This window comes from Bufo bufo, chromosome 1 (assembly GCF_905171765.1).
Source record: "Bufo bufo chromosome 1, aBufBuf1.1, whole genome shotgun sequence".
NCBI classification, from domain to species: domain Eukaryota; kingdom Metazoa; phylum Chordata; class Amphibia; order Anura; family Bufonidae; genus Bufo; species Bufo bufo.
This window is the reverse complement of record NC_053389.1, coordinates 1,414,921-1,442,319: the sequence shown is the minus strand read 5'-3', so window position 1 is coordinate 1,442,319 and position 27,399 is coordinate 1,414,921. Positions and strand designations below refer to the sequence as shown.

General features: G+C 50.5%; 1 protein-coding gene across 1 annotated transcript in view; it reads right to left on the bottom strand.

Moving 5' to 3' along the window:
- Positions 1–20,051: 20,051 nt before the first annotated feature.
- Positions 20,052–27,399, bottom strand: part of LOC120986743 (carcinoembryonic antigen-related cell adhesion molecule 2-like) — a 142,046-nt gene continuing 134,698 nt past the window's right edge. Inside the window, exons 7-8 of the mRNA XM_040415456.1 lie at positions 22,197–22,229; positions 20,052–20,321 (exon numbers count right to left, since the gene is read on the bottom strand). Coding sequence (XP_040271390.1) covers positions 20,274–20,321; positions 22,197–22,229 — 81 coding nt within the window. The 3' untranslated portion in view covers positions 20,052–20,273. The remainder of the gene's footprint in view (positions 20,322–22,196; positions 22,230–27,399) is intronic.

Sequence of the window (27,399 nt, the reverse complement as noted above, 5' to 3'; positions counted from 1 at the left end):
GAGGAGAGATGTAGGGGGTGCAGCACTGTGGAGAGCACAGGTAGGATGGTAGACAGAGATGAGGAGATGTAGGGGGGGGCAGCACTGTGGAGAGTACAGGTAGGATGGTAGACAGAGATGAGGAGGAGATGTAGGAGGTGCAGCACTGTGGAGAGTACAGGTAGGATGGTAGACAGAGATGAGGAGGAGATGTAGGAGGTGCAGCACTGTGGAGAGTACAGGTAGGATGGTAGACAGAGATGAGGAGGAGATGTAGGGGGTGCAGCACTGTGGAGAGTACAGGTAGGATGGTAGACAGAGATGAGGAGGAGATGTAGGGGGTGCAGCACTGTGGAGAGTACAGGTAGGATGGTAGACAGAGATGGGGAGGAGATGTAGGGGGTGCAGCACTGTGGAGAGTACAGGTAGGATGGTAGACAGAGATGAGGAGGAGATGTAGGAGGTGCAGCACTGTGGAGATTACAGGTAGGATGGTAGACAGAGATGAGGAGGAGATGTAGGGGGTGCAGCACTGTGGAGAGTACAGGTAGGATGGTAGACAGAGATGAGGAGGAGATGTAGGAGTACAGCACTGTGGAGAGTACAGGTAGGATGGTAGACAGAGATGAGGAGGAGATGTAGGAGGTGCAGCACTGTGGAGAGTACAGGTAGGATGGTAGACAGAGATGAGGAGGAGATGTAGGGGGGTGCAGCACTGTGGAGATTACAGGTAGGATGGTAGACAGAGATGAGGAGGAGATGTAGGAGGTGCAGCACTGTGGAGAGTACAGGTAGGATGGTAGACAGAGATGGGGAGGAGATGTAGGGGGTGCAGCACTGTGGAGAGTACAGGTAGGATGGTAGACAGAGATGAGGAGGAGATGTAGGAGGTGCAGCACTGTGGAGATTACAGGTAGGATGGTAGACAGAGATGAGGAGGAGATGTAGGGGGTGCAGCACTGTGGAGAGTACAGGTAGGATGGTAGACAGAGATGAGGAGGAGATGTAGGGGTACAGCACTGTGGAGAGTACAGGTAGGATGGTAGACAGAGATGAGGAGGAGATGTAGGAGGTGCAGCACTGTGGAGAGTACAGGTAGGATGGTAGACAGAGATGAGGAGGAGATGTAGGGGGTGCAGCACTGTGGAGATTACAGGTAGGATGGTAGACAGAGATGAGGAGGAGATGTAGGGGGTGCAGCACTGTGGAGAGTACGGGTAGGATGGTAGACAGAGATGAGGAGGAGATGTAGGGGGTGCAGCACTGTGGAGATTACAGGTAGGATGGTAGACAGAGATGGGGAGGAGATGTAGGGGGTGCAGCACTGTGGAGAGCACAGGTAGGATGGTAGACAGAGATGAGGAGGAGATGTAGGGGGTGCAGCACTGTGGAGAGTACAGGTAGGATGGAAGACAGAGATGAGGAGGAGATGTAGGAGGTGCAGCACTGTGGAGAGTACAGGTAGGATGGTAGACAGAGATGAGGAGGAGATGTAGGGGGTGCAGCACTGTGGAGATTACAGGTAGGATGGTAGACAGAGATGAGGAGGAGATGTAGGGGGTGCAGCACTGTAGAGAGTAAAGGTAGGATGGTAGACAGAGATGAGGAGGAGATGTAGGAGGTGCAGCACTGTGGAGAGTACAGGTAGGATGGTAGACAGAGATGAGGAGGAGATGTAGGAGGTGCAGCACTGTGGAGAGCACAGGTAGGATGGTAGACAGAGATGAGGAGGAGATGTAGGGGGTGCAGCACTGTGGAGATTACAGGTAGGATGGTAGACAGAGATGAGGAGATGTAGGGGGTGCAGCACTGTGGAGAGTACAGGTAGGATGGTAGACAGAGATGAGGAGGAGATGTAGGAGGTGCAGCACTGTGGAGAGTACAGGTAGGATGGTAGACAGAGATGAGGAGGAGATGTAGGGGGTGCAGCACTGTGGAGAGTACAGGTAGGATGGTAGACAGAGATGAGGAGGAGATGTAGGGGGTGCAGCACTGTGGAGATTACAGGTAGGATGGTAGACAGAGATGAGGAGGAGATGTAGGGGGTGCAGCACTGTGGAGAGCACAGGTAGGATGATAGACAGAGATGAGGAGGAGATGTAGGAGGTGCAGCACTGTGGAGAGTACAGGTAGGATGGTAGACAGAGATGTAGGAGGTGCAGCACTGTGGAGAGCACAGGTAGGATGATAGACAGAGATGAGGAGGAGATGTAGGAGCGCATCACTGTGGAGAGTACAGGTAGGATGGTAGACAGAGATGAGGAGGAGATGTAGGGGGTGCAGCACTGTGGAGAGTACAGGTAGGATGGTAGACAGAGATGAGGAGGAGATGTAGGGGGTACAGCACTGTGGAGAGTACAGGTAGGATGGTAGACAGAGATGAGGAGGAGATGTAGGAGGTGCAGCACTGTGGAGAGTACAGGTAGGATGGTAGACAGAGATGAGGAGGAGATGTAGGGGGTGCAGCACTGTGGAGAGTACAGGTAGGATGGTAGACAGAGATGAGGAGGAGATGTAGGGGGTGCAGCACTGTGGAGAGTACAGGTAGGATGGTAGACAGAGATGAGGAGGAGATGTAGGGGGTACAGCACTGTGGAGAGTACAGGTAGGATGGTAGACAGAGATGAGGAGGAGATGTAGGAGGTGCAGCACTGTGGAGAGTACAGGTAGGATGGTAGACAGAGATGAGGAGGAGATGTAGAGGTGTAGCACTGTGGAGAGCACGGGTATTATGGTAGACAGAGATGAGGAGGAGATGTAGAGGGTGCAGCACTGTGGAGAGTACAGGTAGGATGGTAGACAGAGATGAGGAGGAGATGTAGGGGGTACAGCACTGTGGAGAGTACAGGTAGGATGGTAGACAGAGATGAGGAGGAGATGTAGGAGGTGCAGCACTGTGGAGAGTACAGGTAGGATGGTAGACAGAGATGAGGAGGAGATGTAGAGGTGTAGCACTGTGGAGAGCACGGGTATTATGGTAGACAGAGATGAGGAGGAGATGTAGAGGGTGCAGCACTGTGGAGAGCACAGGTAGGATGGTAGACAGAGATGAGGAGGAGATGTAGGAGGTGCAGCACTGTGGAGAGTACAGGTAGGATGGTAGACAGAGATGAGGAGGAGATGTAGGAGGTGCAGCACTGTGGAGAGTACAGGTAGGATGGTAGACAGAGATGAGGAGGAGATGTAGGGGGTACAGCACTGTGGAGAGTACAGGTAGGATGGTAGACAGAGATGAGGAGGAGATGTAGGGGGTACAGCACTGTGGAGAGTACAGGTAGGATGGTAGACAGAGATGAGGAGGAGATGTAGGGGGTACAGCACTGTGGAGAGTACAGGTAGGATGGTAGACAGAGATGAGGAGAAGATGTAGGAGGTGCAGCACTGTGGAGAGTACAGGTAGGATGGTAGACAGAGATGAGGAGGAGATGTAGGGGTTGCAGTACTGTGGAGAGCACAGGTAGGATGGTAGACAGAGATGAGGAGGAGATGTAGGGGGTGCAGCACTGTGGAGAGCACAGGTAGGATGGTAGACAGAGAGGATAAGGAGATGTAGGGGGTGCAGTACTGTGGAGAGCACAGGTAGGATGGTAGACAGAGATGAGGAGGAGATGTAGGGGTGCAGCACTGTGGAGAGCACAGGTAGGATGGTAGACAGAGATGAGGAGGAGATGTAGGGGTGCAGCACTGTGGAGAGCACAGGTAGGATGGTAGACAGAGATGATGAGGAGATATAGGGGGTGCAGCACTGTGGAGAGTATAGGTAATATGGTAGACAGAGATGAGGAGGAGATGTAGGTGGTGCAGCACTTTGAAGAGCACAGGTAGGATGGTAGACAGAGATGAGGAGGAGATGTAGGGGTTGCAGTACTGTGGAGAGCACAGGTAGGATGGTAGACAGAGATGAGGAGGAGATGTAGGAGGTGCAGCACTGTGGAGAGCACAGGTAGGATGGTAGACAGAGATGAGGAGGAGATGTAGGGGTTGCAGTACTGTGGAGAGCACAGGTAGGATGGTAGACAGAGATGAGGAGGAGATGTAGGAGGTACAGCACTGTGGAGAGCACAGGATTATAGACAGATTAGGAGGAGATGTAGGAGGTACAGTACTGTGGAGAGCACGGGTAGGGTAGTAGACAGATGAGGGGGGAGATGAAGGAGTGCAGCACTGTGGAGAGCACAGGTAGGATGGTAGACGGAGATGTAGGAGGTACAGCACTGTGGAGAGCACGGGTAGGATGGTAGACAGAGATGAGGAGGAGATGTAGGGGGTGCAGCACTGTGGAGAGTACAGGTAGGATGGTAGACAGAGATGAGGAGGAGATGTAGGAGGTGCAGCACTGTGGAGAGTACAGGTAGGATGGTAGACAGAGATGAGGAGGAGATGTAGGAGGTGCAGCACTGTGGAGAGTACAGGTAGGATGGTAGACAGAGATGAGGAGGAGATGTAGGGGGTGCAGCACTGTGGAGATTACAGGTAGGATGGTAGACAGAGATGAGGAGGAGATGTAGGGGGTGCAGCACTGTAGAGAGTACAGGAAGGATGGTAGACAGAGGTGAGGAGGAGATGTAGGAGGTGCAGCAATGTGGAGATTACAGGTAGGATGGTAGACAGAGATGAGGAGGAGATGTAGGAGGTGCAGCACTGTGGAGAGCACAGGTAGGATGGTAGACAGAGATGAGGAGGAGATGTAGGATGTGCAGCACTGTGGAGAGTACAGGTAGGATGGTAGACAGAGATGAGGAGGAGATGTAGGAGGTGCAGCACTGTGGAGAGTACAGGTAGGATGGTAGACAGAGATGAGGAGGAGATGTAGGGGTGCAGCACTGTGGAGAGTACAGGTAGGATGGTAGACAGAGATGAGGAGGAGATGTAGGAGGTGCAGCACTGTGGAGAGTACAGGTAGGATGGTAGACAGAGATGAGGAGGAGATGTAGGGGGTGCAGCACTGTGGAGATTACAGGTAGGATGGTAGACAGAGATGAGGAGGAGATGTAGGGGGTACAGCACTGTGGAGAGTACAGGTAGGATGGTAGACAGAGATGAGGAGGAGATGTAGGGGGTACAGCACTGTGGAGAGTACAGGTAGGATGGTAGACAGAGATGAGGAGGAGATGTAGGGGGTGCAGCACTGTGGAGAGTACGGGTAGGATGGTAGACAGAGATGAGGAGGAGATGTAGGGGGTGCAGCACTGTAGAGAGTACATGTAGGATGGTAGACAGAGATGAGGAGGAGATGTAGGAGGTGCAGCACTGTGGAGAGTACAGGTAGGATGGTAGACAGAGATGAGGAGATGTAGGAGGTGCAGCACTGTGGAGAGTACAGGTAGGATGGTAGACAGAGATGAGGAGGAGATGTAGGAGGTGCAGCACTGTGGAGAGTACAGGTAGGATGGTAGACAGAGATGAGGAGGAGATGTAGGGGGTGCAGCACTGTGGAGAGTACAGGTAGGATGGTAGACAGAGATGAGGAGGAGATGTAGGAGGTGCAGCACTGTGGAGAGCACAGGTAGGATGGTAGACAGAGATGAGGAGGAGATGTAGGAGGTACAGCACTGTGGAGAGCACAGGTAGGATGGTAGACAGAGATGAGGAGGAGATGTAGGAGGTACAGCACTGTGGAGAGCACAGGTAGGATGGTAGACAGAGATGAGGAGGAGATGTAGGGGGTGCAGCACTGTGGAGAGCACAGGTAGGATGGTAGACAGAGATGAGGAGGAGATGTAGGTGGTGCAGCACTTTGGAGAGCACAGGTAGGATGGTAGACAGAGATGAGGAGGAGATGTAGGGGTTGCAGTACTGTGGAGAGCACAGGTAGGATGGTAGACAGAGATGAGGAGGAGATGTAGGAGGTGCAGCACTGTGGAGAGCACAGGTAGGATGGTAGACAGAGATGTGGAGGAGATGTAGGAGGTGCAGCACTGTGGAGAGCACAGGTAGGATGGTAGACGGAGATGTAGGAGGTGCAGCACTGTGGAGAGCACAGGTAGGATGGTAGACAGAGATGTGGAGGAGATGTAGGAGGTGCAGCACTGTGGAGAGCACAGGTAGGATGGTAGACGGAGATGTAGGAGGTACAGCACTGTGGAGAGCACGGGTAGGATGGTAGACAGAGATGAGGAGGAGATGTAGGGGGTGCAGCACTGTGGAGATTACAGGTAGGATGGTAGACAGAGATGAGGAGGAGATGTAGGGGGTGCAGCACTGTGGAGAGTACAGGTAGGATGGTAGACAGAGATGAGGAGGAGATGTAGGAGGTGCAGCACTGTGGAGAGTATAGGTAGGATGGTAGACAGAGATGAGGAGGAGATGTAGGGGGTGCAGCACTGTGGAGAGTACAGGTAGGATGGTAGACAGAGATGAGGAGGAGATGTAGGGGTGCAGCACTGTGGAGATTACAGGTAGGATGGTAGACAGAGATGAGGAGGAGATGTAGGGGGTGCAGCACTGTGGAGAGTACAGGTAGGATGGTAGACAGAGATGAGGAGGAGATGTAGGAGGTGCAGCACTGTGGAGAGTACAGGTAGGATGGTAGACAGATGAGGAGGAGATGTAGGGGGTGCAGCACTGTGGAGAGTACAGGTAGGATGGTAGACAGAGATGATAAGGAGATGTAGGGGGTGCAGCACTGTGGAGATTACAGGTTGGATGGTAGACAGAGATGAGGAGGAGATGTAGGGGGTGCAGCACTGTGGAGATTACAGGTAGGATGGTAGACAGAGATGAGGAGGAGATGTAGGGGGTGCAGCACTGTGGAGAGCACAGGTAGGATGGTAGACAGAGATGAGGAGGAGATGTAGGAGGTGCAGCACTGTGGAGAGTACAGGTAGGACGGTAGACAGAGATGAGGAGGAGATGTAGGAGGTGCAGCACTGTGGAGAGCACAGGTAGGATGGTAGACAGAGATGAGGAGGAGATGTAGGGGGTGCAGCACTGTGGAGAGTACAGGTAGGATTGTAGACAGAGATGAGGAGATGTAGGGGGTGCAGCACTGTGGAGAGCACAGGTAGGATGGTAGACAGAGATGAGGAGGAGATGTAGGAGGTGCAGCACTGTGGAGAGTACAGGTAGGATGGTAGACAGAGATGAGAAGGAGATGTAGGGGGTGCAGCACTGTGGAGAGCACAGGTAGGATGGTAGACAGAGATGAGGAGGAGATGTAGGAGGTGCAGCACTGTGGAGAGTACAGGTAGGAGGGTAGACAGAGATGAGGAGGAGATGTAGGGGTGCAGCACTGTGGAGAGTACAGGTAGGATGGTAGACAGATGAGGAGGAGATGTAGGAGGTGCAGCACTGTGGAGAGCACAGGTAGGATGGTAGACAGAGATGAGGAGGAGATGTAGGGGGTGCAGCACTGTGGAGAGTACAGGTAGGATGATAGACAGAGATGAGGAGATGTTGGGGGTGCAGCACTGTGGAGAGCACAGGTAGGATGGTAGACACAGATGAGGAGGAGATGTAGGAGGTGCAGCACTGTGGAGAGTACAGGTAGGATGGTAGACAGAGATGAGAAGGAGATGTAGGGGGTGCAGCACTGTGGAGAGCACAGGTAGGATGGTAGACAGAGATGAGGAGGAGATGTAGGAGGTGCAGCACTGTGGAGAGCACAGGTAGGATGGTAGACAGAGATGAGGAGGAGATGTAGGGGGTGCAGCACTGTGGAGAGTACAGGTAGGATGGTAGACAGATGAGGAGGAGATGTAGGAGGTGCAGCACTGTGGAGAGCACAGGTAGGATGGTAGACAGAGATGAGGAGGAGATGTAGGAGCGCATCACTGTGGAGAGTACAGGTAGGATGGTAGACAGAGATGAGGAGGAGATGTAGGAGGTGCAGCACTGTGGAGAGCACAGGTAGGATGGTAGACAGAGATGAGGAGGAGATGTAGGGGTGCAGCACTGTGGAGAGCACAGGTAGGATGGTAGACAGAGATGAGGAGGAGATGTAGGGGGTGCAGCACTGTGGAGAGTACGGGTAGGATGGTAGACAGAGATGAGGAGGAGATGTAGGGGGTGCAGCACTGTAGAGAGTACAGGTAGGATGGTAGACAGAGATGAGGAGGAGATGTAGGAAGTGCAGCACTGTGGAGAGTACAGGTAGGATGGTAGACAGAGATGAGGAGGAGATGTAGGTGGTGCAGCACTTTGGAGAGCACAGGTAGGATGGTAGACAGAGATGAGGAGATGTAGGAGGTGCAGCACTGTGGAGAGTACAGGTAGGATGGTAGACAGAGATGAGGAGGAGATGTAGGAGGTGCAGCACTGTGGAGAGTACAGGTAGGATGGTAGACAGAGATGAGGAGGAGATGTAGGTGGTGCAGCACTTTGGAGAGCACAGGTAGGATGGTAGACAGAGATGAGGAGGAGATGTAGGGGTTGCAGTACTGTGGAGAGCACAGGTAGGATGGTAGACAGAGATGAGGAGGAAATGTAGGAGGTGCAGCACTGTGGAGAGCACAGGTAGGATGGTAGACAGAGATGAGGAGGAGATGTAGGGGTTGCAGTACTGTGGAGAGCACAGGTAGGATGGTAGACAGAGATGAGGAGGAGATGTAGGAGGTACAGCACTGTGGAGAGCACGGGTAGGATGGTAGACAGAGATGAGGAGGAGATGTAGGGGGTGCAGCACTGTGGAGATTACAGGTAGGATGGTAGACAGAGATGAGGAGGAGATGTAGGGGGTGCAGCACTGTGGAGAGCACAGGTAGGATGGTAGACAGAGATGAGGAGGAGATGTAGGAGGTGCAGCACTGTGGAGAGTACAGGTAGGATGGTAGACAGAGATGAGGAGGAGATGTAGGAGGTGCAGCACTGTGGAGAGTACAGGTAGGATGGTAGACAGAGATGGGGAGGAGATGTAGGGGGTGCAGCACTGTGGAGAGTACAGGTAGGATGGTAGACAGAGATGAGGAGGAGATGTAGGAGGTGCAGCACTGTGGAGAGTACAGGTAGGATGGTAGACAGAGATGAGGAGGAGATGTAGGGGGTGCAGCACTGTGGAGATTACAGGTAGGATGGTAGACAGAGATGAGGAGGAGATGTAGGGGGTGCAGCACTGTGGAGAGCACAGGTAGGATGGTAGACAGAGATGAGGAGGAGATGTAGGAGGTGCAGCACTGTGGAGAGTACAGGTAGGATGGTAGACAGAGATGGGGAGGAGATGTAGGGGGTGCAGCACTGTGGAGAGTACAGGTAGGATGGTAGACAGAGATGGGGAGGAGATGTAGGGGGTGCAGCACTGTGGAGAGCACAGGTAGGATGGTAGACAGAGATGAGGAGGAGATGTAGGAGTGCAGCACTGTGGAGAGTACAGGTAGGATGGTAGACAGAGATGAGGAGGAGATGTAGGAGGTGCAGCACTGTGGAGAGCACAGGTAGGATGGTAGACAGAGATGGGGAGGAGATGTAGGGGGTGCAGCACTGTGGAGAGTACAGGTAGGATGGTAGACAGAGATGGGGAGGAGATGTAGGAGGTGCAGCACTGTGGAGAGTACAGGTAGGATGGTAGACAGAGATGAGGAGGAGATGTAGGGGGTGCAGCACTGTGGAGAGTACAGGTAGGATGGTAGACAGAGATGAGGAGGAGATGTAGGGGGTGCAGCACTGTGGAGATTACAGGTAGGATGGTAGACAGAGATGAGGAGGAGATGTAGGGGGTGAAGCACTGTGGAGAGTACAGGTAGGATGGTAGACAGAGATGAGGAGGAGATGTAGGAGGTGCAGCACTGTGGAGAGTACAGGTAGGATGGTAGACAGAGATGAGGAGGAGATGTAGGGGGTGCAGCACTGTGGAGATTACAGGTAGGATGGTAGACAGAGATGAGGAGGAGATGTAGGGGGTACAGCACTGTGGAGAGTACAGGTAGGATGGTAGACAGAGATGAGGAGGAGATGTAGGAGGTGCAGCACTGTGGAGAGTACAGGTAGGATGGTAGACAGAGATGAGGAGGAGATGTAGGGGATGCAGCACTGGGGAGAGTACGGGTAGGATGGTAGACAGAGATGAGGAGGAGATGTAGGGGGTGCAGCACTGTGGAGAGTACAGATAGGATGGTAGACAGAGATGAGGAGGAGATGTAGGGGGTGCAGCACTGTAGAGAGTACAGGTAGGATGGTAGACAGAGATGAGGAGGAGATGTAGGGGGTGCAGCACTGTGGAGAGTACAGGTAGGATGGTAGACAGAGATGAGGAGATGTAGGAGGTGCAGCACTGTGGAGAGTACAGGTAGGATGGTAGACAGAGATGAGGAGGAGATGTAGGGGTGCAGCACTGTGGAGAGTACAGGTAGGATGGTAGACAGAGATGAGGAGGAGATGTAGGGGGTGCAGCACTGTGGAGAGTACAGGTAGGATGGTAGACAGAGATGAGGAGGAGATGTAGGAGGTGCAGCACTGTGGAGGGCACAGGTAGGATGGTAGACAGAGATGAGGAGGAGATGTAGAGGTGCAGCACTGTGGAGAGCACAGGTAGGATGGTAGACAGAGATGAGGAGGAGATGTAGAGGTGCAGCACTGTGGAGAGTACAGGTAGGATGGTAGACAGAGATGAGGAGGAGATGTAGGAGGTACAGCACTGTGGAGAGTACAGGAAGGATGGTAGACAGAGGTGAGGAGGAGATATAGGAGGTGCAGCACTGTGGAGAGTACAGGTAGGATGGTAGACAGAGATGAGGAGGAGATGTAGGGGGTGCAGCACTGTGGAGATTACAGGTAGGATGGTAGACAGAGATGAGGAGGAGATGTAGGGGTGCAGCACTGTGGAGAGCACAGGTAGGATGGTAGACAGAGATGAGTAGGAGATGTAGGGGTGCAGCACTGTGAAGAGCACAGGTAGGATGGTAGACAGAGATGAGGAGGAGATGTAGGTGGTGCAGCACTGTGGAGAGTACAGGTAGGATGGTAGACAGAGGTGATGAGGAGATGTAGGAGGTGCAGCACTGTGGAGAGTACAGGTAGGATGGTAGACAGAGATGAGGAGGAGATGTAGGGGGTGCAGCACTGTGGAGAGTACAGGTAGGATGGTAGACAGAGATGAGGAGGAGATGTAGGGGGTGCAGCACTGTGGAGAGCACAGGTAGGATGGTAGATAGAGATAAGGAGGAGATGTAGGAGGTGAAGCACTGTGGAGAGTATAGGTAGGATGGTAGACAGAGATGAGGAGGAGATGTAGGGGTGCAGCACTGTGGAGAGCACAGGTAGGATGGTAGACAGAGATGAGTAGGAGATGTAGGGGGTGCAGCACTGTGGAGAGTACAGGTAGGATGGTAGACAGAGATGAGGAGGAGATGTAGGGGGTGCAGCACTGTGGAGAGTACAGGTAGGATGGTAGACAGAGATGAGGAGGAGATGTAGGAGGTGCAGCACTGTGGAGAGTACAGGTAGGATGGTAGACAGAGATGAAGAGGAGATGTAGGGGGTGCAGCACTGTGGAGAGCACAGGTAGGATGGTAGATAGAGATAAGGAGGAGATGTAGGAGGTGAAGCACTGTGGAGAGCACAGGTAGAATGGTAGACAGAGATGAGGAGGAGATGTAGGAGGTGCAGCACTGTGGAGAGTACAGGTAGGATGGTAGACAGAGATGAGGAGGTGCAGCACTGTGGAGAGTACAGGTAGGATGGTAGACAGATGAGGAGGAGATGTAGGGGGTGCAGCACTGTGGAGAGTACAGGTAGGATGGTAGACAGAGATGAGGAGGAGATGTAGGGGGTGCAGCACTGTGGAGAGTACAGGTAGGATGGTAGACAGAGATGAGGAGGAGATGTAGGGGGTGCAGCACTGTGGAGAGTACAGGTAGGATGGTAGACAGAGATGAGGAGGAGATGTAGGAGGTGCAGCACTGTGGAGAGCACAGGTAGGATGGTAGACAGAGATGAGGAGGAGATGTAGGGGTGCAGCACTGTGGAGAGCACAGGTAGGATGGTAGACAGTGATGAGGAGGAGATGTAGGGGGTGCAGCACTGTGGAGAGTACAGGTAGGATCGTAGACAGAGATGAGGAGGAGATGTAGGGAGTGCAGCACTGTGGAGAGCACAGGTAGGATGGTAGACAGAGATGAGGAGATGTAGGGGGTGCAGCACTGTGGAGAGTACAGGTAGGATGGTAGACAGAGATGAGGAGGAGATGTAGGGGGTGCAGCACTGTGGAGAGCACAGGTAGGATGGTAGACAGAGATGAGGAGGAGATGTAGGAGGTGCAGCACTGTGGAGAGTACAGGTAGGATGGTAGACAGAGATGAGGAGGAGATGTAGGAGGTGCAGCACTGTGGAGAGCACAGGTAGGATGGTAGATAGAGATGAGGAGGAGATGTAGGGGTGCAGCACTGTGGAGAGTACAGGTAGGATGGTAGACAGAGATGAGGAGGAGATGTAGGGGGTGCAGCACTGTGGAGAGCACAGGTAGGATGGTAGACAGAGATGAGGAGGAGATGTAGGGGGTGCAGCACTGTGGAGAGTACAGGTAGGATGGTAGACAGAGATGAGGAGGAGATGTAGGGGGTGCAGCACTGTGGAGAGCACAGGTAGGATGGTAGACAGAGATGAGGAGGAGATGTAGGGGGTGCAGCACTGTGGAGAGTACAGGTAGGATGGTAGACAGAGATGAGGAGGAGATGTAGGGGGTGCAGCACTGTGGAGAGCACAGGTAGGATGGTAGACAGAGATGAGGAGGAGATGTAGGGGTGCAGCACTGTGGAGAGTACAGGTAGGATGGTAGACAGAGATGAGGAGGAGATGTAGGAGGTGCAGCACTGTGGAGAGTACAGGTAGGATGGTAGACAGAGATGAGGAGGAGATGTAGGGGGTGCAGCACTGTGGAGAGTACAGGTAGGATGGTAGACAGAGATGAGGAGGGGATGTAGGGGGTGCAGCACTGTGGAGAGTACAGGTAGGATGGTAGACAGAGATGAGGAGGAGATGTAGGAGGTGCAGCACTGTGGAGAGCACGGGTAGGATGGTAGACAGAGATGAGGGAGGAGATGTAGGGGGTGCAGCACTGTGGAGAGCACAGGTAGGATGGTAGACAGAGATGAGGAGGAGATGTAGGGGGTGCAGCACTGTGGAGAGTACAGGTAGGATGGTAGACAGAGATGAGGAGGAGATGTAGGAGGTGCAGCACTGTGGAGAGTACAGGTAGGATGGTAGACAGAGATGAGGAGGAGATGTAGGGGATGCAGCACTGTGGAGAGCACAGGTAGGATGGTAGATAGAGATGAGGAGGAGATGTAGGGGATGCAGCACTGTGGAGAGTACAGGTAGGATGGTAGACAGAGATGAGGAGGAGATGTAGGGGATGCAGCACTGTGGAGAGTACAGGTAGGATGGTAGATAGAGATGAGGAGGAGATGTAGGAGTGCAGCACTGTGGAGAGTACAGGTAGGATGGTAGACAGAGATGAGGAGGAGATGTAGGAGGTGCAGCACTGTGGAGAGTACAGGTAGGATGGTAGACAGAGATGAGGAGGAGATGTAGGAGGTGCAGCACTGTGGAGAGTACAGGTAGGATGGTAGACAGAGATGAGGAGGAGATGTAGGGGGTGCAGCACTGTGGAGAGCACAGGTAGGATGGTAGATAGAGATGAGGAGGAGATGTAGGGGATGCAGCACTGTGGAGAGTACAGGTAGGATGGTAGACAGAGATGAGAAGGAGATGTAGGGGGTGCAGCACTGTGGAGAGCACAGGTAGGATGGTAGATAGAGATGAGGAGGAGATGTAGGGGTGCAGCACTGTGGAGAGTACAGGTAGGATGGTAGACAGAGATGAGGAGGAGATGTAGGGGGTGCAGCACAGTGGAGAGCACAGGTAGGATGGTAGACAGAGATGAGGAGGAGATGTAGGAGCGCAGCACTGTGGAGAGTACAGGTAGGATGGTAGATAGAGATAAGGAGGAGATGTAGGAGGTGAAGCACTGTGGAGAACACAGGTAGGATGGTAGACAGAGATGAGGAGGAGATGTAGGGGGTGCAGCACTGTGGAGAGCACAGGTGGGATGGTAGACAGAGATGAGGAGGAGATGTAGGGGTGCAGCACTGTGGAGAGCACAGGTAGGATGGTAGATAGAGATGAGGAGGAGATGTAGGGGTGCAGCACTGTGGAGAGTACAGGTAGGATGGTAGACAGAGATGAGGAGGAGATGTAGGGGGTGCAGCACTGTGGAGAGTACAGGTAGGATGGTAGACAGAGATGAGGAGGAGATGTAGGGGTGCAGCACTGTGGAGAGCACAGGTGGGATGGTAGACAGAGATGAGGAGGGGATGTAGGGGGTGCAGCACTGTGGAGAGCACAGGTAGGATGGTAGACAGAGATGAGGAGGAGATGCAGGAGTGCAGCACTGTGGAGAGTACAGGTAGGATGGTAGACAGAGATGAGGAGGAGATGTAGGGGTGCAGCACTGTGGAGAGTACAGGTAGGATGGTAGACAGAGATGAGGAGGAGATGTAGGAGGTGCAGCACTGTGGAGAGTACAGGTAGGATGGTAGACAGAGATGAGGAGGAGATGTAGGAGCGCAGCACTGTGTAGAGTACAGGTAGGATGGTAGACAGAGATGAGTTGGAGATGTAGGGGGTGCAGCACTGTGGAGAGTACAGGTAGGATGGTAGACAGAGATGAGGAGGAGATGTAGGAGGTGCAGCACTGTGGAGAGTACAGGTAGGATGGTAGATAGAGATGAGGAGGAGATGTAGGAGGTGCAGCACTGTGGAGAGTACAGGTAGGATGGTAGACAGAGATGAGGAGGAGATGTAGGGGTGCAGCACTGTGGAGAGCACAGGTAGGATGGTAGACAGAGATGAGAAGGAGATGTAGGAGTGCAGCACTGTGGAGTGTACAGGTAGGATGGTAGACAGAGATGAGGAGGAGATGTAGGGGTGCAGCACTGTGGAGAGTACAGGTAGGATGGTAGACAGAGAAGAGGAGGAGATGTAGGGGGTGCAGCACTGTGGAGAGCACAGGTAGGATGGTAGACAGAGATGAGGAGGAGATGTAGGGGATGCAGCACTGTGGAGAGTACAGGTAGGATGGTAGACAGAGATGAGGAGGAGATGTAGGGGTGCAGCACTGTGGAGAGCACAGGTAGGATGGTAGACAGAGATGAGGAGGAGATGTAGGGGATGCAGCACTGCGGAGAGTACAGGTAGGATGGTAGACAGAGATGAGGAGGAGATGTAGGGGATGCAGCACTGCGGAGAGCACAGGTAGGATGGTAGACAGAGATGTGGAGGAGATGTAGGAGGTGCAGCACTGTGGAGAGTACAGGTAGGATGGTAGACAGAGATGAGGAGGAGATGTAGGGGTGCAGCACTGTGGAGAGCACAGGTAGGATGGTAGACAGAGATGAGAAGGAGATGTAGGAGTGCAGCACTGTGGAGAGTACAGGTAGGATGGTAGACAGAGATGAGGAGGAGATGTAGGGGATGCAGCACTGTGGAGAGTACAGGTAGGATGGTAGACAGAGATGAGAAGGAGATGTAGGGGGTGCAGCACTGTGGAGAGCACAGGTAGGATGGTAGACAGAGATGAGGAGGAGATGTAGGGGTGCAGCACTGTGGAGAGCACAGGTAGGATGGTAGACAGAGATGAGGAGGAGATGTAGGAGGTGCAGCACTGCGGAGAGTACAGGTAGGATGGTAGACAGAGATGGGGAGGAGATGTAGGGGGTGCAGCACTGTGGAGAGCACAGGTAAGGTGGTGACAGAGATGAGGAGGAGATGTAGGAGGTGCAGCACTGTGGAGAATACAGGTAGAATGGTAGACAGAGATGAGGAGGAGATGTAGGGGATGCAGCACTGTGGAGAGCACAGGTAGGATGGTAGACAGAGATAAGGAGGAGATGTAGGAGGTGCAGCACTGTGGAGAGTACAGGTAGGATGGTAGACAGAGATGAGGAGGAGATGTAGGAGTACAGCACTGTGGAGAGTACAGGTAGGATGGTAGACAGAGATGAGGAGGAGATGTAGGGGGTGCAGCACTGTGGAGAGTACAGGTAGGATGGTAGACAGAGATGAGGAGGAGATGTAGGGGGTACAGCACTGTGGAGAGTACAGGTAGGATGGTAGACAGAGATGAGGAGGAGATGTAGGAGGTGCAGCACTGTGGAGAGTACAGGTAGGATGGTAGACAGAGATAAGGAGGAGATGTAGGAGGTGCAGTACTGTGGAGAGTACAGGTAGGATGGTAGACAGAGATGAGGAGGAGATGTAGGGGGTGCAGCACTGTGGAGAGTACAGGTAGTATGGTAGACAGAGAGGAGAAGGAGATGTAGGGGGTGCAGCACTGTGTAGAGTACAGGTAGGATGGTAGACAGAGATGAGGAGGAGATGTAGAGGGTGCAGCACTGTGGAGAGTACAGGTAGGATGGTGGACAGAGATGAAGAGGAGATGTAGAGGGTGCAGCACTGTGGAGAGTACAGGTAGGATGGTAGACAGAGATGAGGAGGAGATGTAGGAGGTGCAGCACTGTGGAGAGTACAGGTAGGATGGTAGACAGAGATGAGGAGATGTAGGGGGTGCAGCACTGTGGAGAGCACAGGTAGGATGGTAGACAGAGATGAGGAGGAGATGTAGGGGTGCAGCACTGTGGAGAGTACAGGTAGGATGGTAGACAGAGATGAGGAGGAGATGTAGGGGGTGCAGCACTGTGAAGAGTACAGGTAGGATGGTAGACAGAGATGAGGAGGAGATGTAGGAGGTGCAGCACTGTGGAGAGCACAGGTAGGATGGTAGACAGAGATGAGGATGAGATGTAGGGGTGCAGCACTGTGGAGAGTACAGGTAGGATGGTAGACAGAGATGAGGAGGAGATGTAGGAGGTGAAGCACTGTGGAGAACACAGGTAGGATGGTAGACAGAGATGAGGAGGAGATGTAGGGGGTGCAGCACTGTGGAGAGCACAGGTAGGATGGTAGATAGAGATAAGGAGGAGATGTAGGAGGTGAAGCACTGTGGAGAACACAGGTAGGATGGTAGACAGAGATGAGGAGGAGATGTAGGGGGTGCAGCACTGTGGAGAGCACAGGTGGGATGGTAGACAGAGATGAGGAGGAGATGTAGGGGTGCAGCACTGTGGAGAGCACAGGTAGGATGGTAGACAGAGATGAGGAGTAGACGTAGGGGTGCAGCACTGTGGAGAGCATGGGTAGGATGGTAGACAGAGATGCGGAGGAGATGTAGCACTGGTAGGATGGTAGAGACTTAGACCTCCGACCAAGTATCCCAAAAGGTTAGGAAGCTGAGATATCGGACGCTGGTGTGTGTGATCCTCATATCTGAGAGCTGTTTTAAAGAGGACCTGTCACCATCTCCAGAATGTCTGTTTTCGTAAATAATCATATTCCACATGAAATGACAATTCTGGAACAACTGTTCGCATAACTCTACTCTTCTATTATTCCTACTAGAAGTCCGGAGGTGTGTAACTGCCTATTAGTGCTGCCAGTGTGAGACCATACAGGGACACATCCGACTAGTAACACAACCAGTTGGCAATTCATTCATAAACTTCTAGTGGTAATAATGGAGGGATGGCACAACATAGTGGTTTATGAAAAGATGGTCCACAATTCTCATGGCATGAAATCTTCCAGCGAGGCTGAGCGCACACCATTAGCTCCCTAAAGGCAGCAGACTCGACTAAATGCTACGGCAGCAACTGCACCGCCAGCAACTTGGCCAGGTAGGAATTAAGCTGTATGTTTAGATATGTCTGTGAAGGTTCTCTTGTATCCAGGTCATGGTATATCTGTAAAGAATAAATCAAGGCAACTGGACGTACTGTAGATTTCTTGAAAACGTTTAACTCGTTCTTCCAACGAGCTTTCTCAATTCTGAGTGACTGTACAAGAATTCTCTGGGAATAAATATGTAACTGAATCAACATCTGGTAATTATTCCCAGCATGGGGTCAGAGGTCATTATACCCAGCATGGGGTCAAAGGTGTTGATTCCATTATCCTAATTGGAGTCAGTAGGTGATAATGACCTCCCAGAAAAAGGTGTCAAGACAGCATTGTATGTGGCAGACAATAGATGTCTAACCCCCCGCCTCTATTCAAGCTTGGCTTCTCCATTTTTACGTAGATGGCCTCCTTCACACCTCGTTTGTACCAATCGGCCTCCTTATACAAAACACGTACTTGACTGTTTTCAAAGGGTTATATGTTGATTCAGTTACATATTTATTCCCAGAGAATTCTTGTACAGTCACTCAGAATTGAAAAAGCTCGTTGGAAGAACGAGTGAAACGTTTTCAAGAAATCTACAGTAAGTCCAGTTGCCTTGATTTATTCTTTACAGATATGTATGTGTAGAGTCCTGGCCGCACATTCCGTTATCGATGGCTGACAATGGAGCGAAGGAGGAGGAATCTAGCGGAAGAAGCAGAAAGGTATGATGATGTGGAAGACACCATACTACTCGTGGATACGGCATGGCTGGCGCAAGGGGGACTGGGAGAAGGAGGGAACTCCTGCTGTGGTGTCTGGCTGCCACCTCTGCCCACGGGAGGGGGTGATGCCGCTTCATGTGGTTCAGTAGAGCTGTGGTACCTATGTTTGTGTTTGCCTGCCTGTGTTTATTGCTGCAGTTATCACGTATGCAGCTTAATTAAATTGACAATCCACCCACCCCCCATCTCTGGATAGGTAGCAGCAGATATAGGCTTTGTATTGTTTGAAAGCCGACACCCGAATTCACAGCCCAGTACAGAACGTCGTTCTGCTAGGGAACCTCCCTGCCTGCTGCAGCACTGATTGGCTCATCCAGGCTGTCTGTCGCTCTAGGAGCCAATCAGGGCAAGCCCTTCCCCCTACTTCCTCCTCTCAGGGTCATGTGAGCACCCGTCTTCTTCCTCCCTAGTTTTTTCCAACCGACATGTGCACTAAAATGATGCTACACTCCGTTGTAGTGTATTTGTCAAGAACAAACCTTAAAAGATCCGGGTTTGTCTGCCATTCAAAAAATGTTAAAGTTCAGTCCGAACTTTATCGCTCATCCTAAGGCTACTTTCACACTTGCGTTCAGAGCGGATGCGTCTGGTGTCTGTACAGACGGATCCGCTCCTATAATGCAAATGCTTGCATCCGTTCAGAACGGATCCGTTTGCATAACAGTTTTTTTCAGATCTGATTTTTTACTTCGTGAAAACTCAGATCAGACAGTATATTCTAACATAGAGGCGTTCCCATGGTGATGGGGACGCTTCAAGTTAGAATATACGAAAAGAACTGTGTACATGACTGCCCCCTGCTGCCTGGAGCCTGCTGCAGACCCCCCCTCCCTCCCCTGTATTTAACTCATTGGTGGCCAGTGCGGCCCCCCTCCCTCCCCTGTATTTAACTCATTGGTGGCCAGTGCGGCCGGCCCCCCCTCCCTCCCTCCCTCCCCTATATTTAACTCAATGGTGACCAGTGCGGCCGCCCCCCCCCCCCCCCCCCTGTTTTTAACTCATTGGTGGCCAGTGCGGCCGGCCCCCCCTCTTCCCCCTGTTTTTAACTCATTGGTGGCCAGTGCGGCCAGGCAGCAGGGGGCAGTCATGTACACAGTTCTTTTAGTATATTCTAACTAGAAGTGTTAGCCTCTGTGTTAGAATATACTGTCGGATCTGAGTTTCAGGATCTAACTCAAATCCGATGGTATATTCTAACATAGAGGTGTTCCCATGGTGATGGGGACGCTTCAAGTTAAAATATACCATCGGATTGGAGAAAACTCCGATCCTATGGTATATTAATAGGGACTCCTGACTTTACATTGAAAGTCAATGGGGGACGGATCCGTTTGCAATTGCACCATATTGTGTCAACGTCAAACGGATCCGTCCCCATTGACTTGCATTGTAAGTCTGGACGGATCAGTTTGGCTCCGCACGGCCAGGCGGACACCAAAACGCTGCAAGCTGCGTTCGGGTGTCCGCCTGCTGAGCGGAACGGAGGTCAAACGGTGCCAAACTGATGCATTCTGAGCGGATCCGCATCCACTCAGAATGCATTGGGGCTGGACGGATCAGTTCGGGGCCGCTTGTGAGAGCCTTCAAACGGAGCTCACAAGCGGAGCCCCGAACGTTAGTGTGAAAGTAGCCTAAATGATGACCCATCCTAAGCATACTGGAGGTCGTCCATACTTATTTCCCAGAAAACCCCTTTACAGTGAAAAGCATTCTCCGGCGGCCATCATGTCCCTTCATTCCAGCTCTATATACAGCAGATACAGCTTGGCTTCTCCGGTTCCAGAAGCAGGACCTGGGCGGGGGGAGGGGATGGAGGTCAGAGTGGACTCCACTCAGTGTCCAGGCTGGAGTCCACATTTTATCTTATGCTTTCAGCTCTGCGTATGTCTCCTCATATCTGAACTGCAAACCCTGCAAGATAAATGTAGAAATTATTCATAAACGACTGCAAAAACAATAAAATGTAAGACCTGAGATAAAAATATAAAGAAGACCTTTATATGGATAGAGTAACACAGGTAAGCGAGGGCATTCGACTCTGCCAAGGTCTCTCCAGAGAAGAAAGCGGAGCCTCCGCTGTGCCTGTTGGAGGGCAGCCACCCTAAAAGTCATTGTCTGAGCCTTAAAACAGGCCTTGAGACATAACGTAGGATTGTAACCAAGCCAGTGGCTCATCTGCAGGCGGCTGCCCATCCTCAGGGATTGCACCAGGAACCTTATCGGCTTTGTCTTTGAACACTACTGGGTACAACAGCGAGATGAATCTATATCTAGTGACAACAGACTGAAAACAATGTGCAAACAGTGATCTACGGTATTTAAAGCATCGATAAACAATAAGGGGGATCCCCTGAAGAAGCGAAACGCGCGTCGGGGTCAGGATCTACTGGTCTGTATTTATTGAGCAGCTATTTTTCCCACGTTTATCCTCATTTTTATGCACTTTGCACTTTATTATTACCTACTGACTTGATACCTACTTGCCACTTGTCAGGGGTAGATGGGATTCACGGCATGTATTATATTGCTACATTACCAGCCGTCCAGTGTTATGTCTTACATTTGAACACGGCTGGTTGTACATTTACAGGTGTTTATTGACTCACAGCCATTACTGCCTTTGGGCGTTCATTTGATTGGTTTTGTGACCAATAGAATATATGTTGCCCACAATTTAAAGACTATTGAGGATAAACCACCGGATGATTTACTCCGGACTGGAATCTCTATTGAATATTCGATTTACCTTAATACTGGCATTTGGAGACCACGATAGATATTGTCCAACGTTTTCCACATATTTATACCCCCAGAGCGCCATATTGTCTATATGATCATTGTTATATTGTAGAAGGTTGTGAGTTCAAATCCCAGCAGAAACTTTTCAGAAATAGAGGCTAAATTAGATAAAATACACTGGTTCGAGCACACACAGTGTTCGGCCGAGCATGCTCGATCAACACTATTTGTATCCTTACAATCTGCTTTAATGGCCAAACTTTCGTGTGTTTCTAAGTTTCCTAATAATTAGCGTTAGCGGTTTTCGTTGTTTTGCCGTCGCGCTCTCTGCAGGATGGAGCAGATTTATTGAGTGTTTTGTACATCGGTCTTAATCCAAGGTAAACTGGAGGAAATATGGGCCATGCATAGATTTCGGGCATCTTTTTGTGGTCACCAATATCTGACATAAACGTAAATCTGGCGACCTGTAGGAGGCCACACCCTCCCTGATAAGCCACACCCACTCTTACTGGCACTTTTAAAATGTGATGAAGAAACCTCAAAAAGAGAAAAAGGGGAAAATTGCTGCCCAAATGTGACCAACAACAGAAGCCAGTGTAGAGCCGGTGTGAAGCCTTCTCTCTCCTCATCCGTCAGGTCACATCGTGATTCCGTGGGTTTCATCGCTGTGTTGATGGGTTCACAGCCCCCCCCCCCCCCCTCCCGCCGTCTACCTGGCTTCACGGGGAGGCAGTTGATAGATTGTCATAAGACTCTGTTCATATCCGTTCTGAGCCACCATCAGACAGGTCAACAAAGCCCAAAAGATCCCAAAGTAAGTCGGGGGTCCGTCAGTGCCTCAGGTGAGTGACCGGTGGAGCGCAGATGTGAACACAGCCTTAAAGACAAGTTTCCCTTTAAATAGGTTCCCACTGAAGTTTCTGCAGGACATGGTCTTTGGTGGTCGCGCCACCTCCGAGGACCCCACAGAATGATCCTATGACAGATCTTATTGTGATGCCATGCTAAACCCATAGGCATTATCCACAGCTGGACTCTACTCACCATGTATGATGGTTCCTCCATTGGTTGTCCTGCCTGCCACCATAGAAAGAGAAATGATAAATGTCTGATTACTCTGGGGAAAGTCCGATATACAAAGTCAATAAGTAGATCCTTGTCAGATCATGGGCTGCCTTGTAAAGACTTCCTGTTCTGTAGCAGTCATCTCATTATCATCACAATAACGCCTATATATATAGGTAACATAGGTAGTGGTCACAGCTCACATCCTCCCCTTCCCTGCACAGGTCACAGAGCATGCCCATTACATTTTCCCTTAAATGTTCATTAGTTATCGTCAGATTACAGGTCCTATGGTCCTTGTGGCTGCTGCAAAGCAAACCTCTGAACTGTCGTTAACAAGGCAGCAGTCCAGGCAAGATGGCCGCCCCATAATCACGTAGATACAAAAGAATTGAAAAAAACGTACAATCAGAAATGAAAACAAGAGCAACAATATGTCACTTAAAGGCCATGTACACCTCTGGAGGCAATTGTTTTTATGATTGCATTTTACTCATTTTGGGCTAAAAATAAAATTTTAAATTGGTCATTATTAAAATATATTGAGCCATTCTGTCACAAAGGGTTAACTGTGCCTGTCATCTAATAAACCTTTATAGAAAATACATATGGCTGTCTCTCATTCATATATATAAATACTTTAATAAAATATAGCATATAGTAAAAATAAAATTAAAATTAAAATAATAATCCCCAAATATGATAGAGGTCCTTGTATTAAATTAATAAACTTTAGTCCCAATTAAATGTGGAGCTCACGCATATACAAAAAAACAAAAATGAAGATAAAACAAATGCGGTTTCCGTGTGCAGTTAGTATTCGACCTGTGGTTCGGTGATAGGTAGTTGTATGTATCTCACTTGATGTAGATAGGTTGAGCTATAACCATACGGTACGTGGCACTATATTACCTGTCTATTGGGATAAGTACACTTCATACAGATTCATATATGTACGCGCTGATATGCGCTGATTGAATCCATATTTGCAAATCACAGGAAGATCCAAATTTTTCTATGTATTCAGAGGGCACTTATTTGCATCCACACCATATGTAGCTTGTCGTCTCTGTTACTCCCGACCTTGTGGAGCTTTTCAGGCTGATATTTGATCCAGCCTCGCGCTGTGGGTCTCTGCTATGCCGTTCTCCGCTGTAATGTTCCAGGCGCTTGCGCTTTGAAATCGCCGGAACGTCGACTTCAGCTGATAGATTTTCTTCTCTGTATCAGCGATAGATCACCGTCCACACTGTCCACACACGACCGCCACCAGACGCGTTTCGGAACACGTATGTCCCTTCCTCAGTGGTCTAAAATCTGAAATGAATACTGGGACCTCATATTTAAACTGCTTCAAGTAAAATCAAATCTCTGGGCTGGATCCACTTATCCTGAATTGGGAAAGTTTAATCAATGTCCTGATAATCTGTGCTCCGGATTTACCTAATTTGCGGATATTAAATAGAACATGATTTACATATTGCATTTTCATGTTGCATTGCATTAAATAACAATCCACGGTTGCACAGTTTTCCTGGACCACTACATCATTATATATGGATACCGTGTGAACATGACTATTACCCACGATAACACAGCGTCATTCCCATAATGTGTTTTAATATTCTATTTGTGATTTCTTTACTTGTTGCTATTATATGATTCTAGATTAGATACAAACATTATACACTGTGTAGGAAGGAACAAGGGGCCATCATTGATGGTCGGTACGTGTCACCGAGGTTCCTGGCCTCGGTGAGGTAAGAGCCGTTTTTTTCCCCTGAAGTGTCAGTATAGCAGATTGCAGTCTGACACTTGAGCTGGTTAGTATGGCTCTAAAGCTGATCCGGGGCGGCTCTTACTGGGAGTAGCTAAAGTGCTGGGTGGGTGGCTACTCCCCACGTTCCAGGCAGGGTCTTGGCAGGCTTATGAAAGCAGTCAGCACTGTCAGGTGGTGTGGATTATCCTCCATCTCACAGTGAAGCTTCTTTTTTTTCCCGGGCATGGGTGTAGGTCCTATATCAAGCCGGCAAGGTTACGACCCATGTCCCCTGACAAAATGGAGGCGGTCGTGAAGGTCCTCATCGAGGCTAACTTGCAGCAGCAGGAGGCTAACTTGCAGCAGCAGAAAACCAACCAGCTGCTATTACATCATGTGATGGCGTTACAAGTGGCAGAAGCGTCCCAGAACGTCCACGATGCCCGGAAAGCTGTCCGTGCAGCGATCCCGCCCCCTCAGACGACGTCGAGACCTATAAGACGGTATGCGAAAAGGTGGCCGTGAGGGAGAAGTTACCCCGAGACCAATGGGCTGAGGTCGTCGTTCCGTTCCTGGCATCTGGTTCGACTTACCAGATGATCAAGCGGCCGACTGCCCAACCATAAAGAGTGAGATTCTGGCAAGACTGGGGGTGAATGTATTGGTCCGGGCACAGCGGGTGCATCAGTGGGAATTTAACCCAGCTGAACCCGCCAGAGCGCAGTATTATGATCTGCTACACCGGTTGCAAAAATGGCTGCAGCCTGACGTACTGTCCCACTGTCGAGTCCCACTGCTATGCTGGACTGTCTGTTGGCTGATGTGTTCTGGAGGGCTTTGCCATACCCTCTCCAGCACCGGATCGGCCAGGTGTCCTCTGGTAATGCCCTAGAGATGGTCGACCTGGTAGAGCGCTATGAGGCCACCAGAAATCTACAGGGGGGTTCTTTTGGGAGGGGGCCAGTTAAACCCCGGAAATCTCCATCCTTGACCAGGCAGCCAGTCCCACCAAAACTCGCTCGGGATATACTCCATAAAGACCCAGCTCCGATGGTCTGTTGGCGGTGTCAAGAGCCTGGTCACATAAGGGCCGACCGTCCCCATCAGGGGGAACCCATGGACACTAACTATGGCTACTGCCGCTCAATGTATGCGAGGAGGCTGTGTGCAACCGGTACCCCCGAGACAATAGACAATAGTCACCTGTGTCAGGTGCAAGTGGGAGATACCCTGGCAGTGGCGCTGCTGGACTCGGGGAGCCTGGTAAGAGCTGCCCTGGTGCGGCATGCCAAGTATACTGTCCGGAAACTCGGCGTCGTGTGCATCCATGGAGACTTAAAGGACAATCCCAACGCCCTGAAATCTCTATTCACGGTGGCCGGCAGGTGGACTCATTAGGTGGCCATCGCCACAAAGTTACATTATGAACTAATAATTAGGAGAGACTTTCCCGGTTTCCCGTCACTGTGGCCTGAGGCAAAAGTCACCGATACCCATGGGGCAGGAGTAGCCCCAATAGAATGGCCTTGCTCAGGGGGGGAAACCAGAACCCTGGGAACCTGAGGCAGAAGGGCCAGCAGTAGGGGTGGCCGCCACTGCGGTGGAAGGGGGGGAGCCAACCCCACTGAATGTAATGGTGGGAGATGTGGAGGATTTGCTGCCGGGTCCGGAGTTGGCAAACCTCAACGTCTCTGGAGACAATTTTGGTACAGCATAGCACCCGGACCCGACTCTATCTCGGGCCTGGGAAAATGTGGTAGTAGTTTAGGGTAAGCTGCAACAACTGGGGGCCGAGTCTATGTTCCCCCGTTTTGTGGTTCAACAGGAGATGCTGTACTGGGTAAATAAACTATGATGTGAGTATATTGAACAGTTGGTGGTGCCCAAGGCGTATCGCAAGATCGTGTTGGAGTTAGCCCACCAACATGTTCTTGGGAGACACCGGGGCCAGCAGAAAACGCAGGACCGGATTCTACAGCGGTTCTACTGGCCCAGTGTGTTCAGAGAGGTGGAAGAGTATTGCAAGTCTTGCCCAACCTGCCAGATAACCAGCCCCCAGCCACATTTCCGTAGTCCCCTGGTCCCTCTCCCGGTTATTGAGGTTCCATTCGAGCGGATCGCTATGGATCTCATAGGCCCAGTACCGAAGTCCGCTAGAGGGCACCAACACATATTGGTAGTCCTGGACTATGCCACTCGATACCCGGGAGTAGCCAAAGTGCTGGGTGGGTCGCTACTTCCCACATTCCAAGCCGGGTCTTGGCAGGCTTATAAAAGCAGTCAGCACTGTCAGGTGGTGTGGATTATCCTCCATCTGACAGAAAAGCTGTGGAGTTCTTTATGCTGATGATTGCAAACAGACGTGCAGGCCGCCTGGAAGCCTGCCAGTGAACTATTCTGTGGCTGAGCATTCAGCCGGGTGTGAACCGACACCTAGGATTCTAGGTGAACATTGTTTTGTTTTTGTTGTGTGTGAACAAGCACCAAGACTGTTATGTTTTGCTGAGTGTGAGTAAAACACTGAAGTTTGATTTACAACCTGGTTCCTTGCCTCTATACTGCGTCCGCTAACCTGTCTACTAGAGCAAATCACCACAGCTGATAAATAATCCAAAAACAACAAAAGTAGAAGTCAAAATAAAAATAAAATAATAAAAATAAAAAGACAAAAAATAAATTAAAAACTAAAATGAAAAGACAAAAAATTAATAAAAAGAAAAAAAGAAAAAGATAAGAAAATGTCATTGAAGTATAAGGGTGAGGGTTTTACTAAGATTCATAAACACTTATTTACCACATTCTTATCAGTAAGATGAGTGTCTATAACGTCAGAGAGCAGAGATAAGGAGTCTGTCAGATGAGCTGCTGACGGAGCAGAGAGAAAATCCAGATCCCGCTATTACCCTTTTCAGAGAAAATTGCTCCATATTTGTAATAAACCCCAAGTTAACCTCTTCCCGCATTTTCACGTACATGTACGTGAGGAAATGCCATCTCTTGAAGCATCTCCTTGTGCATGTCCGTGATCTGATCGGACGAATGCAGGAGCAGGACGGGCCCAGCTTCGGCACAAGCATCACTACGTCACTGTATTGTACTGCATTGAAACAGGGATCAAACCCTGACAAGTTGAAGTCCCAGAGTGAGCCAAAAATAAAAAAATAAAAAAAAGTTTTTTTTAATAATAAAAAATAGTAAAAAAAAAAAAAAAAAAACATGATGAAATCATGTATAATAAAAAATAAAAAACAGACATATTAGGTATCGCTGTGTCCGTAATGACCGGCTCTATAAAAATGTCACATGATCTACCTCCTTAGGTGAATGCAGTAAAAAAATATATATTTTTTTTGTCACCTTACATCACAAAGAGTGTTAACACCAAGCAATCAAAAAAAACATGTGTACATATAGTACCAATCA